This window comes from Corvus moneduloides, chromosome 1 (genome assembly GCF_009650955.1).
Source record: "Corvus moneduloides isolate bCorMon1 chromosome 1, bCorMon1.pri, whole genome shotgun sequence".
Classification (NCBI taxonomy): Eukaryota; Metazoa; Chordata; class Aves; order Passeriformes; family Corvidae; genus Corvus; species Corvus moneduloides.
In genome coordinates, this window is record NC_045476.1 from 65,265,582 (window position 1) to 65,280,413 (window position 14,832).

A 14,832-nucleotide genomic window follows, 5' to 3' on the forward strand; every position below is an offset into this window, starting at 1 on the left:
CGGGGCGGGAGGAGGAGCCGCCGCCGCTGCTGCCGCCGCCGCCGAGGGCTGCTCTGTCTCGCCGCCGAGGGCTGCTCTGTCTCGCCGCCGCTGCCGCCGCGCTGCCGGGAGGGGCGGCCGCCCCGCGCCCCCAGCCCCGCAATGCCGCTTTTCGCCACCAACCCCTTCGATCAGGATGTGGGTGAGTGGCTCCCGCGGCGCCGCGGCCCGGCCTCTCCCCGCGGGAACCCCGCCGGCCGCCGGCCCTCCGACCCGCTCCCGCTCCATCCCCCGCGGGCAGCCGGCCCGCTGTCCCGGCCCCGCGCTGCTGGGCTCGCTGGCGCCCGGCCGGGAGGCGGGAGCGGTGGCGGCCCGGGCGGGCCGGCGGTCACGGTGCGGCCGGGCCGGGTCGGGCCGGGGACGCGTCCCGGCGGGGGCGGCGGGGCTGCGGCCTGGCCGGTGACAGCGCGGGGCCCCCTGCGGCCCTTCTGGCCTGGCGGGCCGGGGGACGAGCGCGGGGATGCTCGTGCGGGACGAGCTGGCCTGCTCAGCACGAGAAACGCTGTAGCACAGCAAAACAAGTAGTGAGAAAGGTCCGCGCTGGAGTGTTGTTGAAAGGATGAACAGTAAAAAGCACTATCTACAGTTGCTTCGCAGACAGGCATGAGAAAGTCGTCAAAGCGTTTTGCGTTTAGTGCTTTAAAGGGGATTCCTGTGGGAGTTTTCTCTTTTCCTTTCAAGTAAAACTTGACGTGCTGGGATCAGGTGTCATCCCAATCTTGCTTGTTCCAAGGCCAGACTAGATGGAGAGGAAATATCTGGCTTTTACTTCACAAAGATTGTGCTTAACGCTCATGTGTCGAAACTGAAGGTAAAATAACATATAAACAGTTAATAATTAGTTTTGTATGTCTGATTTGAGATTGTGTGAAATGGTTTATTTTTGGCCTGCTGCTGACATCTTTTTTACTTTGAGTGATAAAAGCTTTGCAGAATCCCATAATATAAAGGGACTTTATGTCGTATGTGGATAAGAACATCCCTTCTGCGTGATTATTTTCTGACAACAGTTTAACACTGTATAAGTCTCTTGAAACCAGTCTCTTTAATATCCTTATACTTGCTGTAACTTTCAACTACAGATACATTTTTTCATAATGTTTATCAAACTTTAGACATTTGGGCTCCGATTTATTTCTTCCTGCTCTTCAAAGAAAGACCCAAGTCAAAATCATTTGAAAAGTATGTATGTTTTCAGGGGAAAGGATTAGGGCATAAACAAAGTACTGATACATAAATTCTGTATGTATGTTACCAGAAATTCTTAGTCTGTTTCATCAAAACACGACATAGCTCGGTCTTCTCATTTTGAATTGTTAGCACTTTTAAGCCGAAGACTGCACTTCAGTTAATGATTTTGTTGGTGGCAAACTTGACTGACTTATTTTGGAAAGTAGTAAATGATTTTTCTTAGTTGTTCTGCTGTCTTCTAGTGTAATTTGACAGTTGAAAGTGAGGAAGAGATTGTACTGCTTGCCAGTTTCCCATGGACTATTAGAGAATGATTTGAACTAGTAAGATTAAAAAGTGATAGGCTCAGGTTCTGGCAGGTGTTCACTTTTTTTCTTCCTAGTGCCTCTGGCAGGCAGGGAAGCTGACTGCTTGAGTTGGTCTCTCTAGAGCTCAGTCCAGTGGATGTGCCCCTCAGCACTGCAAGTCTCAATGCAGGGCAGTAGTACCCAGCAATTACCTCAGTGGCTCATTTGCTCTTTTCTAGCTGCAGAGGATGCTGATACCTTACCAATTGTACTTGTCTAATATGATCACCAGTAAATAATTTTCAAAAGCATTATTTTGTATTCTGTATGAGGACGTAGAAATAACCACTCAGTCCCAAATTGTTCTTGGAAAAGCAGACAGTGGGCAATGGGCTAATTTTCACTGGTAAACAGCCTCTTTCTTTTGGCCCCTTTCATGGTGTCCTGAGGGAGACTGAAGGAGCAGCAGGCTGTTCAGTTGGTGACAGCCTACTTTCAGAAGCCTGCTGCCTTTATCCGTCACTTAACTGGATTTGTGCCAGGGAGATGGGATTGATGAAGTCTCCCGGAAAGCATCCCTGGGCTCTTCTTCTTCAAGGCCCCTTGGGAATGTGCTATTATCTGGATTAATTTTTTGGCAGGCTTCGTAAGATAGCATCAGCTGTAGAGTAAGGTCTCATGTTCTCAGGAAACTTCCAAAAGTTGTCAAGCCGTAGTGCTATTTTTCATTTATTTTCTCTGAGTGAAAGTTGAGTGCTCTGCATTTGTTCTTATGCAGCAAGAAAGTTTTCTTTTGAAAATTAGATTCCTGAAGCAGAAAGTCAGTCAGCAGCTATTCTTAATTTCATATGAATTTGGACATTGGTGTAGTTGATAGTATCGTTGCAATAGCTCTGCATTCTTTTCTACTGAGCAGCTGATCAGTACTGTGGAGTAGTTGGAAATTATTTTGGAACCATTTAGGATAATGGATTGCAGATAATGTATCTGGAACTAAATTGTTTTCCGTCATTTTGAGGAGCATAAGTATGTCTTATGCTCAGGACAAATTTTTCAGTTAGTTTGGCCAGTTAGCAGCATTTGACTAGTCCTGTTAGCATGCTGCTGCACTGCAACCTGGTCATCCGTAATAGTTTACCATTTAGTGTCAACTTGGTACACCTGGTTTTTTTAGGTGTAGTTGGCAAAAGAATGTTGTTTAAGGCTGCTATTAAATTACTATTCAACAATGCCCAGAGATTTGAGGAGGTTAACTATTGTCATCCTCAAGGGTCCAAATCTCTGGATGAAGCCCAAATATTTTCCATTTTCTGAAGTTTCTTTTTACCATATTTAGGAATATTTCAAGAGGAAGGCATGCTAATCAGTGGTGACACAAGTTTTCACAATCAAGTAAGGGAGCCTTTGATGGTGTGTCCAAGTAAAGAACATAATAATGGAATTAAAAAAAAATCTTCAAGACACTGGGCCTATTGAGAGTATAATTAAGAAACTCTAATCCTCCATTTAAGAGACTAGAATTAAAAATGTTCTTATTAGGTTCATGGGTCGTCTGAGAAATGCAGATTTATCTGTAAGTTTGACTCCGGTAAAATAATGGTGAAATGTGCTTTAAGAACCAAAAGACTGTCTACTAGTCTGTCATGACAGGCTAATTAGTAATGTAGCAGTGCTTAGGCTAGGTTTGATGAAGAACTTACTGCTAAAGCAGTTCTCAAGTGTCATTTAGATATTATCTCAAGAATAAAATCTGCGACTCGTTCTGGTATAAGTCGTCATAAAAATCACACATGATATTAAGAGGAGGTATTTAAAAAACGCGGGGGTTTTGGATTGGTTTGGGGTTTCTTTATTACAGTAAAGGATGAAGGTATTTGCATTTGCTTTGGATGTTACTCCAGTTCTTACTGTGATGGTTTGAGGCAGCACAGGAGTGAGAAGAAATTCAGGCTTACTATTTACAATAATAGGAAATTAAGCAGGTAGTTTAGTAAGGTAGTAGAACTTGATGTGACTTGCAGTCATTTTCCCTGTGTTTTATTAACTCGTGCAGTTGTTGATAATTTTATGCTAACGACTCTTGAGATATTTAATAATGTGCTTGAATTATATATGATCAGCCTGTAGTTTGATGCTATTAGAATGTAAGAAATGGTTTGACTGATTCCCACGGTGCAATTTCTTGAAATAAAACCATCTTGCTATTTAAACTCATTGTTCTTTAGATTTATGCCCTCGGTTAATCAACATCTTTAAAACATCCAATTACATGTCTCTCTGAGCTGGACTTTCTGTGTTAGGCCAGGTTTGCCAAAAGAAGGGAAAATTGTCACAGTTTCTTGACCCCAGATCATTATGGAGACTGAAGACTGTGAATTAACATCTGGCTGTAAGGGAAGATGAATTCCAAGGATTGGCTCAGCTTGTTATGAAAGTGGCACTTTTTTGCCGGAGTTGGCCTACTGTTTCTCTCAGTGTTGTTTTTAAAAAGGACATTAACTGTGAGCTAACAGGGAGACTGAGTAGAAGATGTGTGGAAAAGGAGTTATAGCCACCCCCCTTTTCAGTTATTTATAAATATTTATAAAAAACAAGACCTTCTTACTTAAAGATACCTTTGGTGTTATGTTCTCAGTTTAAAACGGCAATGCTGACAGGATAAGACTGAGTGGAATACCCCTTCAGTATATCAGCCAACAAAAAAAAAAAAGTCTTTTTTGCTATCAATTACCAGACTCTGAGTTCAGCTGGGCACTTTGAAGCCAACATGGTATGTTCCATAGTGAAAGACAGTACTTTTCTGGTAATTCTCTTTCTTTCCTGCCAGGGAAGAACTGTCACTTCAAGTGCGTCTCCTCATTTCAGCTGTGACAATGTGCATTATAATACCAAAATTTAGAAGATCAAAGTAGATCTCCAACATGTAAAATCTGTTCCTCTAACTGATAAAAATCACACTGCATACCTGATGTGGAAAGTTAAGTTGCTTGCTGATCTTCCTTCTGAAATGCTTTGTCTGCTGTGGCTTGGCTTAATGGGGTTCTGCAAATTCATCCTGGCACCATTTGTTAGTATGACATGCCTGTGATACACCTTGTTTATGGGCTATTCATCCTTCTCGTATATCTCTAATGTGCTCACCTTCCTGTTGTGTTGTAACATTTTTGGGCGAAAGGTAGTTTGAGTTCTGTGGATTTGCTAGGGTTTGCATGAGAGATCTAAACATCTAAATTATTTTTGCTCAGCTTGTCTTACGATTTCAGCCTTTTCTAACCAGATCTTGAATCCTTTTGTCTTCGTTCTGCTCAGTTCATTGAGCTGAGCGATGTCCATTTTGGCTGGGCTGCCTCATGCACAGTGCGATCCTACAAGGTCTTCTGAAGGAATGAGTTGAGGTGGCCGCAGTCACTGCTTCTTGCTTTGCCTCGGATCAGCTGCAGTGCTTTCACAGGGGACACCTTCCACAGCTGCTTCCATAAGGACCGGGGAGCACTCTAAATGGGGATACAGTTAAACTGCAGAAGTTGGTTAATAGCTTTACCAAAGTTAATGGTACATGGAATTCTAGTTTCTCTCTGTGGTGTCATTGCCTGTTGGAGGTTATTTTCAATCTTGTCTAAATGGAATCTGGTTGGACATATTCTTCTTGTGCAGTTTTGAGCCTGTTAGCGAAATGTAAAGTGGTTAATAGTCAAGTGGTGGTTTTTGTAGAATGGGCCAACAAATGTATTTGTTCTTTTTGACCGACAAAAAGAACAAAATTTAATTGCATTTAACTTCAGTGATGTGGAATGGTATGCAATCCAAATTTCTCAGCAAGTGCCTGCAAAAAGAAAGAAAAAATTGCAGTCACTTTCAGTCTTTAAGGACTATTTAAACTATATTGCTTTGGAATTTTAGTGTTTGCAATTTTACAGAGATGGGGAAATTATTTATTTAACCTTGTGAAGAAAACAAAACTTTGAGCAGAAGAGGAGGAGAGAAGGCTGAGGGAGTATTGACTTTTTCATTAAATCTGTGTTATTTGCAATGACATAACAGATTTTTTGATGGTTTTTTTATCATGCTAGAAACTGGCTGCAATATGAGTCTGTGAGTTGAAGACTTTCTTTAACAATTCTGTTGAAGAGTTTCTGTATCCATTCTTCTCTTTGTAATCAAAGTTACAACTTCATTATTTCATTTTAATGATGTCCAATTGTGAAAATGATGTTACATCCATGAATAGAGTAAGAGCAAATAATAAGTAGGATGGTGAAAACCCTTAGATTGGTAGAATTTTCTGACAGTTTTTACTGATACTTGTTTTGACTGCTTCTAATCATGTACATTATAAGTGTTACATTTGAGGGTATTTTGATCTAGATTTGTTATTTCTTGAAATTCTGCTAGTTCTAGCATCTTTGAGACTTCCTTGCAGAAAAATAGCTCAGTTTTAAGACCGTGGTTTTTCTTTCAAAATAAACTTCAGTAAAATCTAAAGCTTGGGAAGCTCAAGCCTGCCCAAGACCTCCCTCTGAAAATGATGTTAGCAATGGGTAGTCACTAAGTTTTCTGCTCTGAGAAAAGCATCGTACGGTTCAGTGCAGTATCCAAACAGTGATGAGAGTATTTACTCTTGCAATTTCTAATAAGGCAGTAAAATGCTGTTGTTATGATGCAGAACTAAGGCAGAGAAGTCAAGTGACTAGCACATATTTCCATGGAAAATCTGCAGCAATATTTATATTCATTTTACCAGCGCCTAAAGCATCAACCACTAAATCTGGCAATGAATTTTTTTCACCATGCACTGCCTTTCTTCTGTCTAATAATACTTTATAAATATGATGGTGTGAATTTTGGGAATTTTTTTTTTTTCTTCTGAGAAGAGGGTTTTGGTTTTTTTTTTCTTCTGTCCTAAAATGATCAACTGCAATTGTGTTTTGTATATTATACGGGACTTCAAATAGAATCACAGTGCAAATATGCTTATAATTTGTAAATTGTAAATTTAAATTATAAATTGTAAATTTAAATTGTAAATAATTGTAAAAAATATATATGCTTATAATTGGTAAATAATGCACAAAACCAGAGGATTAAACAGAATTTTATCAATGCTCCAAGCATTCAGGTTTGTGTAAATTACAGGGAAACGGGGCCTCAACACACTTAATGAACTTCATGACACAAGGAGAGGCAGGCTAATTTAGGTATCCCAAAAGAGCCCATGCAAGAGCCTGTGTACTTTCACTGCAACCAAAGTATAAGTAATTAAACTCATATATTTAGATCTTTCTGGCCTGGCTTCTCATTCAATAGGGTGTAATGCTGTCTTCTGGGTTTTAGGTACTTCAGTGAGAGTCTATGGCATTTGTAATGAGGAATGGTGTTTTCTTTAGAAGCCGGGTGCTATTCAGTTTTGTATAAATTTTATTCAGAGGTTTACTTGAAAAAAGATACAGTGTATGTTTGGAAGAATCATTTCAGCATCTAGCTGCTTTATTTGGAGGACATTATATTCTACAACTTATTGAGAAGCTGAAGATACAAACATAGCTGAGATTTCTGTCATAGGAGATGCATTTTGCTTCAGAATACTTCATTTGTTCTATGTGTGATTTATGACAATGTTTGTGTGGTTGGAGCACCATTTCTGACTCAGGAGTTACGAAGCTGTAAATTGTTGGTCACTGCAAGGTACGTTGGTAGGGAAGTACAATTAATGCTTACATTATTCTCTTTTATGTTTTCCTTGGTATCTGGTTTAGGTTTAATATATGTATTAGAGGCTGAATGTTGAGCAAGATGGAATTGGTGTGGCCCAGTATGGTTACTGTTCTGAATACAGAAATATAAGGAGAGAGGCCTAGTGATTCCACACTCTCTGCTCTGCAAAGTGGCTGAAAATTTTGATATATTGGTTTTGTCTCTTTTGCATTTATTTTAGGAACTAAAAAAATTGTTGAAGTAATTTAGAAAGTTATTCTTATATTGTGGCGGATCATTGTTGTTTTTGACCAAAGAACCCATAGATAAAAATATTTTTTCCTCTGAAATTATGGCACTTACCAATTTCTGTGTCTGTCTTTATGGAATTGCTGGTAAGAAAAGAATATTAAATAACTCCTAAAAAATAAAGGTGAGAGATGTAGACATGTAATGGAAAAAAAGCCAAGTAAAAAAGCCAGTTAAAAAAATTTAAAAGTACTATTTTACTACCTACTATTAATAGTAATTAGGATTAATAATAACTATTAATTACTACAAATTAACCTGATGCAACATAAGATTGTACAGTCTTGCACTGGTTAAAATTACTGTGTTCATTTGTAGGCCTTGCTTGTGCTCAGAAAACAATGCCTTGAATGTGAGTGGTGCAGTTTAATGGAAGAGAGCTGTGATGTAGTCCTGTTTCCTTTGTGTTTGGCATAGTATTAGTAAGTTTTGAAGTATGCTGATTTCATGAAGGAGCCAGTGCTGTCTTTTAAAGCTGTTTTTTTAAAGTTTGAAATGTTATCTGATCCTGGCTTGGCATTCACTAAGTTGAGTAAGGTTTTGAAGCAATGATGAGGTGGAGGGATAGGGTCTGAACTAAACATTATTACTGTTACGGTAGAATTATTTTCAATCAGGGATGGAAGATGAAGAACATTTCTTCTTTAAGTTATCTTCTATGTGTTATGGTAACCTGTCCTAAGACTTTAAACACAATGTCTGTTTTTCCTTCCCTGTACAAGCCCGTTCCAATACTAAGATAGAGTCTGCCAGTGACATATCAATTGTACCTGAGTGCTGGGAGGGTGCCAGCTGTTAGGCAGGGTAGGCAACTGCTGAATGCACATAAACTTTTTTTTTGCCTGTGAATGTGTGCCTCATGTTAGAAGAGAGAGTATTCACTGATTTTAAGTGATAGTAGTGTAAGTAATTTAACTTAAATAGATTTAAGTAAAAATTTTGATGCAACATAGAAATTTTATCAAAGTGTCTTTGTCGCTCCTGTTCCCAGAGTGGTGAAAGGTGATAGTCATTTGCTAATGCTCTGACAGATATAGAGGCCTTTTTTGTGGACCGTCAGCTCAGACAGTGTGCTGCTAACATTCTCAGTATGCTCTTAACTCGCCTTGTTTGAGACAGAATTTAAGTAAAACTCTAGAGGCAATTTTTTTTCTCGTCTTACCATTAATTTTATTATCCAATGGATTTATTAGATGATAGTTACTACCGAAGACTGAAAAGTATACAGTGAAACTTGGTTTCAGGCTGAAATTTAGTAAGCAACTGTCTAGTGTTTGTTGGTGGAAGAAATACCCTGAGTAACAAGGGGGAAGGCATGGCAAGCAAATGGTAGTTTTTATATAGGACTAACTTCAACTGCCAAGAAGGAATGTGGCCATATCAGAAAACTTGTAATTGTACTCATGGATAAATTCGCAAAATGTTCTCATTTGAGAATTAAAACAAAGGCTGTAATCGGTGTGGTTAATGTGGGTCAGGGATTTCATCAATCACTATCTTACTAGTAGTTTTAGCCAAAGTATTTAAATTAGCATAAAGCACAGTTTGCTGTTATATTAAAACATTAAGCATGCATTAGTTTAGTCCTTGGTGTGTAGAAGACATAACCAATTGCCATGCCTTTTCTCTTTGTGGCCATTATGAGGAAAGAAGGATCAATTGTTGTCAAAAATACAGACAACTGTCTGTTATGTAGAACAATGGAAAAGACCAAGGTTTCAGTTCTATTGGATTGCTCATCTCTCTGCAGAAGGACGTGCTAACTGAAGTGCAGCATTGGGCATGAGTGACCAGTCTGGGTTTGTGAGCTCCATGTGTGAGCTTGGAGCCTGGTGGGAACTTAAGGCTTAGGAGAGAACTGTGCAGGCACATTTTGACTGGAGCTGGTCCAGTGCCGGTAGAACTGGCAATGAACTGAAACAGTGGAGTCCTGGAAGTAAACTGCCTCCATGTGGTCTGGTCTGTGTGTCTCTGGACTGTGCCTATCAGCTGTTTTGGGGAATGCAGTGTAGACAACTCAGGCTCTGTGTTTCAAAAAAGCAGTTCTGGTACTGCAGAGTTGAGGCTGTCTTTGGTAGCAGAACAGCTGCTGTGTGCTTAGACTGCAATTTCAGAAGACTGCCTTGGCCTGTGATGGTTCATGCAAGGCCTTAAGTTCAAGTGTCTTACCTGAAAATCACAAATTTCTATGATTGTTAGCCATAAGCATGATTTGGAACAAGAGCAGACTGAAAGGAAAATAAAGTGGTTGGTTGATTAGCTGACATATCTTAGTGCTAGATGTTAGCATGGTGTCTACCCATAATTTTTGACATTTCTGTTGATTATGACTGCTTTTTCTAGTCAAACAAGTTTTCTGATAGGGTTTAGACAGAAGAGGCAGTGCCCTTTTATTCTGAGAGAACATACAGAATTCTAACTAACTTCCATTTAGGATTTCCCTATACTGTTTTGCTCTTTCCTTTGCATCAGGCAGTACAGCTGATGAGTTATCATTTCAGCTGTATATATGGCAGTGTTGAATTTTTCCTCAGAAATACTTTGGGAGCACATAACCCTAGAGTTTTGCTTTTCTGCATTTTTGTTCTGAATTAAGAAACTAATTAACTGTAACCTATGTCAATTTGTAGGACAAGAAACTCATTTATAAGAAAAGCTATCAACTTTGATATGAATAATTCCTTTTAATTTTTGGAGATTAGATGTTTTGCTTTGTCTTTCTCTTTGCAATTTTGCCAGTGCTAATCTAGATAATGAATCTTTCTTGGCAGGTGTAGTGGTTTTGATTCAAAATATCCATTATTTACTTATTTTTCTTCTGTGAGATAAGAGTTAGGAGAAAAGCAAAGCAGGCACAAACCTTAAACAGTTGCAGTACAATGAAAGAGCTTTATTACTAACAGAATTAAAAGTAAAGAGAAAACAACAAAACAAAATTAAAGTAAATTCCCCCCCCCCCCCTTTCCAGCACTTCTCTCCTTTTATCCAGCTCACACAAGGGATAACAGAACATGGGATGTTAGTCAGTGTTGCAGTTCTTGAAAAGTCTTTTCTCTTATGCTTAAGGAAGAAAAGGTTTTCCTTCAGTTGCACATGGTTCCCAAACTGCCAATAGCAGACCCGCCCGGAAACAAACAGTCTGCTGTGTGTAGAACATCTCTCCCATGAAGAATTTCACAGTTCTTTCATACTACAAAACATGGGCCATCACATGGGGTTATTCATCTTTTTAAGGATAAGTTCTTTTGGCCTGCACACAAAGGCTTTTCTTCGCCACAAGTCTCTAACAGCCTCTCACTACTTCTATATAGCCTGGCATAGGCACTCTTCACAAACTTCATAGGCACACGAGGATACTCCATCCCCCCATGTTCTTCAAATGGATTAAAGAGACAAACAGTTTGTGGTATTACAGTTTCTTACCACGGCATGCAAGAAGGTTTCTTTTAAGCTGCGCGCCAGAATCGCGGCACCGCCCTCTTTTCTCCCGTCGCCATGCTCAGCTCCGTCCCACGTGACTCACTTCTCTTTCTCTCTGACTCTGAAACCGCCATGTTGAAGGGTGTTCTTGTTCGGGCTTTACGGTGGGGAAAGCCTCGCTCCCTCTGTGCTGCTGGCTGTGTGGTGTCCTCTTCAGTTCAGCACGAAGTGTGCTGGCTGCAGACAGGAGGCTCTGCCGGCTCCCGCTGGCTCCGCCGGCTCCGCATGGAGAGGAGAGGGACCCGCCTGTCCCCAGAAGCCGCGTTGGATGGGTTTAGCTGTGAGCAGTCCATGGCTGGTTTTAGCTGCCTGCGGCTCTGGGACAGTCCCCCCCAGCGACCCAGGGTCCGTGCCGTGGCGCTGAGAAAGGGGGAAAAGGGGCAGTGGCCCCGGCCCGGCCCAGCGGGGCCGTGAGGCTCGGAGCCCCCCCCCCACCTTCCAGCAGGCGAGCTCCGACCAAAAAGGGAAGTCCCGCCTTTCTGTGTGGTTTAAATATGTAAATTGTGAGAAGCGTAATTGGTCTTAAAGACTGTCCATCAACTCAGGGTCAACCCAACACAGCAGGTAAGTTTTTATAAGAAATTTTTGGTTCCTTTCATAAAACTAAGTAGTCTGAGACATTCCCTGAAGAATGGTGCTCATTGCTGAGCATTATTTTATGTTTTGTAGATTAAGCTGTAGACATTATATGAAGCCGGGATGGGAAACAAAGTTTCTGTATTATTCTGTGCCCATTCTCCTTCTGTTTGGGTACTAGTTGAAAATACTTGTGCATTTCCTTATGCTTTCTAGTCCTGATCTGATCTATCAGTATTTAGATAATCTTCTATTGAGCTGCAGTGTTAGGCTCAGTTTCCTTTAATGCTTTTATTTATTGTTATCCTTAGTATACTAACTAAGCTTTTTTGGGGGAGAAATAGGGAGGGAGTCTTTATTTTTTCTTCTGACATTGAACCTATTTCTTCTCCACCTCCTCTCTATTTCTTTAGTCTTCGCCAGGGACTCTTGTCCTATTCAAAAAATTTGGAAGAAAGAGTCCCAATGTCTTCTTTGAGATTAGCTTTAGTTTAGCAATCTTTATAGCTGAAAGGAAACAGTGAAACAAAGCACAAAAAATAAGGGGAAGATAAAAGTTAAGTGATTATGATGACTTTTTAAATTCTTCTTGTTGAGATGTAATAAATAGAAAGGAAATGCAAGACACAGCAGTTTAGTGTCTGGGAAGGTGATAAATTCAGTTGTATCTGACTCTGCAAAAAGTGAACTAATGCTTTGGGTATTCATATCAAACTTTATAGTTTCAAATGGGAAAAAACCCTAGCTATACTAGTTGTGCCGTGTTCTGGCTGCATCTTTATTATGGGGAAAAACAACCCCAAAATTTGTTTGCTCATTAATTAAAATTCATGGCCACAAGTGAGCATAGAAAATTAAAAATAACTAGATTTAACATTGTTAATATATGAATTTTATTAAATATGGGGACTTGCCATACGTTTAGGAGTATAAAAAGAGGTAATATTTCAACATCTTTGTTGACAATTTTGAATTTTTTTTAATTTGTATTTTCATTTACTTATACTTTATTTCTTAGAGAAAGCAACCAGTGAGATGAACACTGCAGAGGACTGGGGCCTCATCTTAGACATCTGTGATAAAGTTGGACAGTCACGCACAGGGTAAGTGACTTTAGGAATTTCCTCCCCAAACCTTTTTAATTCTATTATTTCAGTCTCATACGCAGGTGAGAGGAATGAATGTTTTGTTATCTTTTATAAACTTCTGCAACGGCTGAATTTAACTTAAATTGATTACAAGTAAAAGGAAAATGTGTGGGGTTTCTGCTGAAATCTTTTGCAATCCTTCCTTTGGAGGTACTGGCTGATCTGTTAAAATTAGGACTCGTGTACAGCAGCTTTTCACCAGTGTAACAGAATAAATAAATTGATATGTTTTAGCAGTATCACTGTAAACCCAGGAGGCTTCATGAGGCATTTTTCTTAACAGAATCATAATCTAAGTTGGAAGTGACCTCCGGAGGTCATCTAGTCCAACCCCCCCCCAGCTTCAAACAGGTCTAATTAGATCAGGTTGCTCAGGACCGTGTCAAGTCTTGAATGCCTCCAAGGTCAAAGGTTCCATAACTTCTGTGAGCAACATGTTTCAGTATTTAACTACTTCTACTTACTAAGTAAGTAAAAAAAACCCACATAATCCTGCAATCTGATTACAATTTTTCCTGTTCCAGCTTGTCTGTTGCATCTTGTCCTATGACTGTGCAGCTCTAAGAGAGTCTGGCTGCATCTTCTGTGTATTCTCTGATTAATTGGTTGTAGAAAGCAGTAAGGCCCACTTTTTGTCTGCTCTTCTCAAAGCTGAAAGCATCTCTCCTATCTTTCCTTGTAGGTGACCCTCCCTGACCATCCTGGCAGCTATCCATTGGAGTTAGGGCAGTGTGTAAATAGCCTTCTTGCACTGGGGAGTCCCAAACTGGACAAAGTGCTCCAGATGCAATATTGCAAGTGCAGAATGGAGGGGAAGGGTTGCTTTCCTGACTTTGTTGGTTGTGCTGACCAGTTGTTTGAGCCAGGATGTAGGTGGTTGTCTTTGCTGCCAGGCTGCACTACTGACACCTCTCACCCAATAGGACCTGCAGGTCCTTTCCTCCTTTTCATGTGGTCAGCTCCTGGCCTCATTTAAAATGCAATACCTTACCCTTGTTGTTGTTGAGCTCCCCGTCTGCCCATTTCTTCAGCCTGTCCAGGTTCCTCTGAATATTAGCCATGGCCTCCAGTATATTGATTGTTCCCCTTCAATTTGCTCTGGTCAGTAAGTTACTGAGAGCACTGTTGTTCCCAGCAGAAATCCCTGAAGGATCCCACTAGATAGTGCCTGCTAGCTGGAATTTGCACTACAGGTGACAACTCTTTGAGCCTAGGAGACCAGTTTTTCACCCACCTTGTCATCCTTTTATCCATATTTCACCAGCTGTGTGATAAGGAGGCTATAAGGGCTTCAACTGTATGTAAAAACTTTGCTAAACCAAGGTATGAAGCATCTGCTGCCCTCCGTTGTTCTCCCCATCAGACCACCAGTGTCTTTGTCACAGAAAACAACAAGGCTTTGTGTTTCTTCCCCTTGTTTTCAGAAGCTATTCTCTGTCATCAGGGCTTTGATAAGATGCATTTTGAAGATGTGATACTAAATTAAACACATCTTAATATGGGCTGCTAATGTTTCCATTATTGATTATTTACTGAGTTCTTTCATAGAATTTATGCATGAACTTACTTTTTTGGACAAGAAAAGATAAAGTGTAATTTGAACTAGCATCTAAAAAATACAGTTTAAAAACATAATTTCAGTGTATTTATAGTGCTTTCAGTCAGTGTAGTATTAGGATTTGGAAACATTTTAAATATACCTTCTTGAAGCATTCCCTGTAACAATTCAGGTAAGGGACAGACTCAAGAAGAGAGTTTTTCCACTGATGCTATGAAAAGCTTTTCTGAGAATGACTTGGATTGGCTTGTAAAACTGCCAGAAACAGTATGAGATGCCAGACAGCAAAGTCCCACCTGGGACTTTTGTTCCAAAGGACAGGTTTGCAAATAAGCTTATTCCTTAGGGTTAGAGATGGTCTCTGGAGGAGTACTTAAAAATAGCATGGCATATTGAGACTTTTGTGCTGTTGTATATAACTGTAGTTAAGATAACAGCTGACAAGTTGTTGTTTATGTTTCATATTAGCCTTTATATGTAAAACTGCATTTCTATTCTGTGAGGATGTTGATGCCCAGCCTGTAATAGTAACTATATTATTGAATGCTTCAGT

The 14,832-nt window shown here is 40.1% G+C and overlaps 1 protein-coding gene across 2 annotated transcripts in view; it reads left to right on the forward strand.

The window, feature by feature from the left end:
- Positions 1-65: 65 nt before the first annotated feature.
- The window catches only part of STAM (signal transducing adaptor molecule), a 34,983-nt gene continuing 20,216 nt past the window's right edge, over positions 66-14,832 (forward strand). Inside the window, exons 1-2 of one of the 2 annotated variants that reach the window (XM_032113544.1) lie at positions 66-181; positions 12,592-12,676. In XM_032113544.1, coding sequence (XP_031969435.1) covers positions 142-181; positions 12,592-12,676 — 125 coding nt within the window. In that variant the 5' untranslated portion in view covers positions 66-141. Of the gene's footprint in view, positions 182-12,590; positions 12,677-14,832 lie in introns of those variants that run through there. The other variant, XM_032113552.1, reaches the window with a different exon arrangement.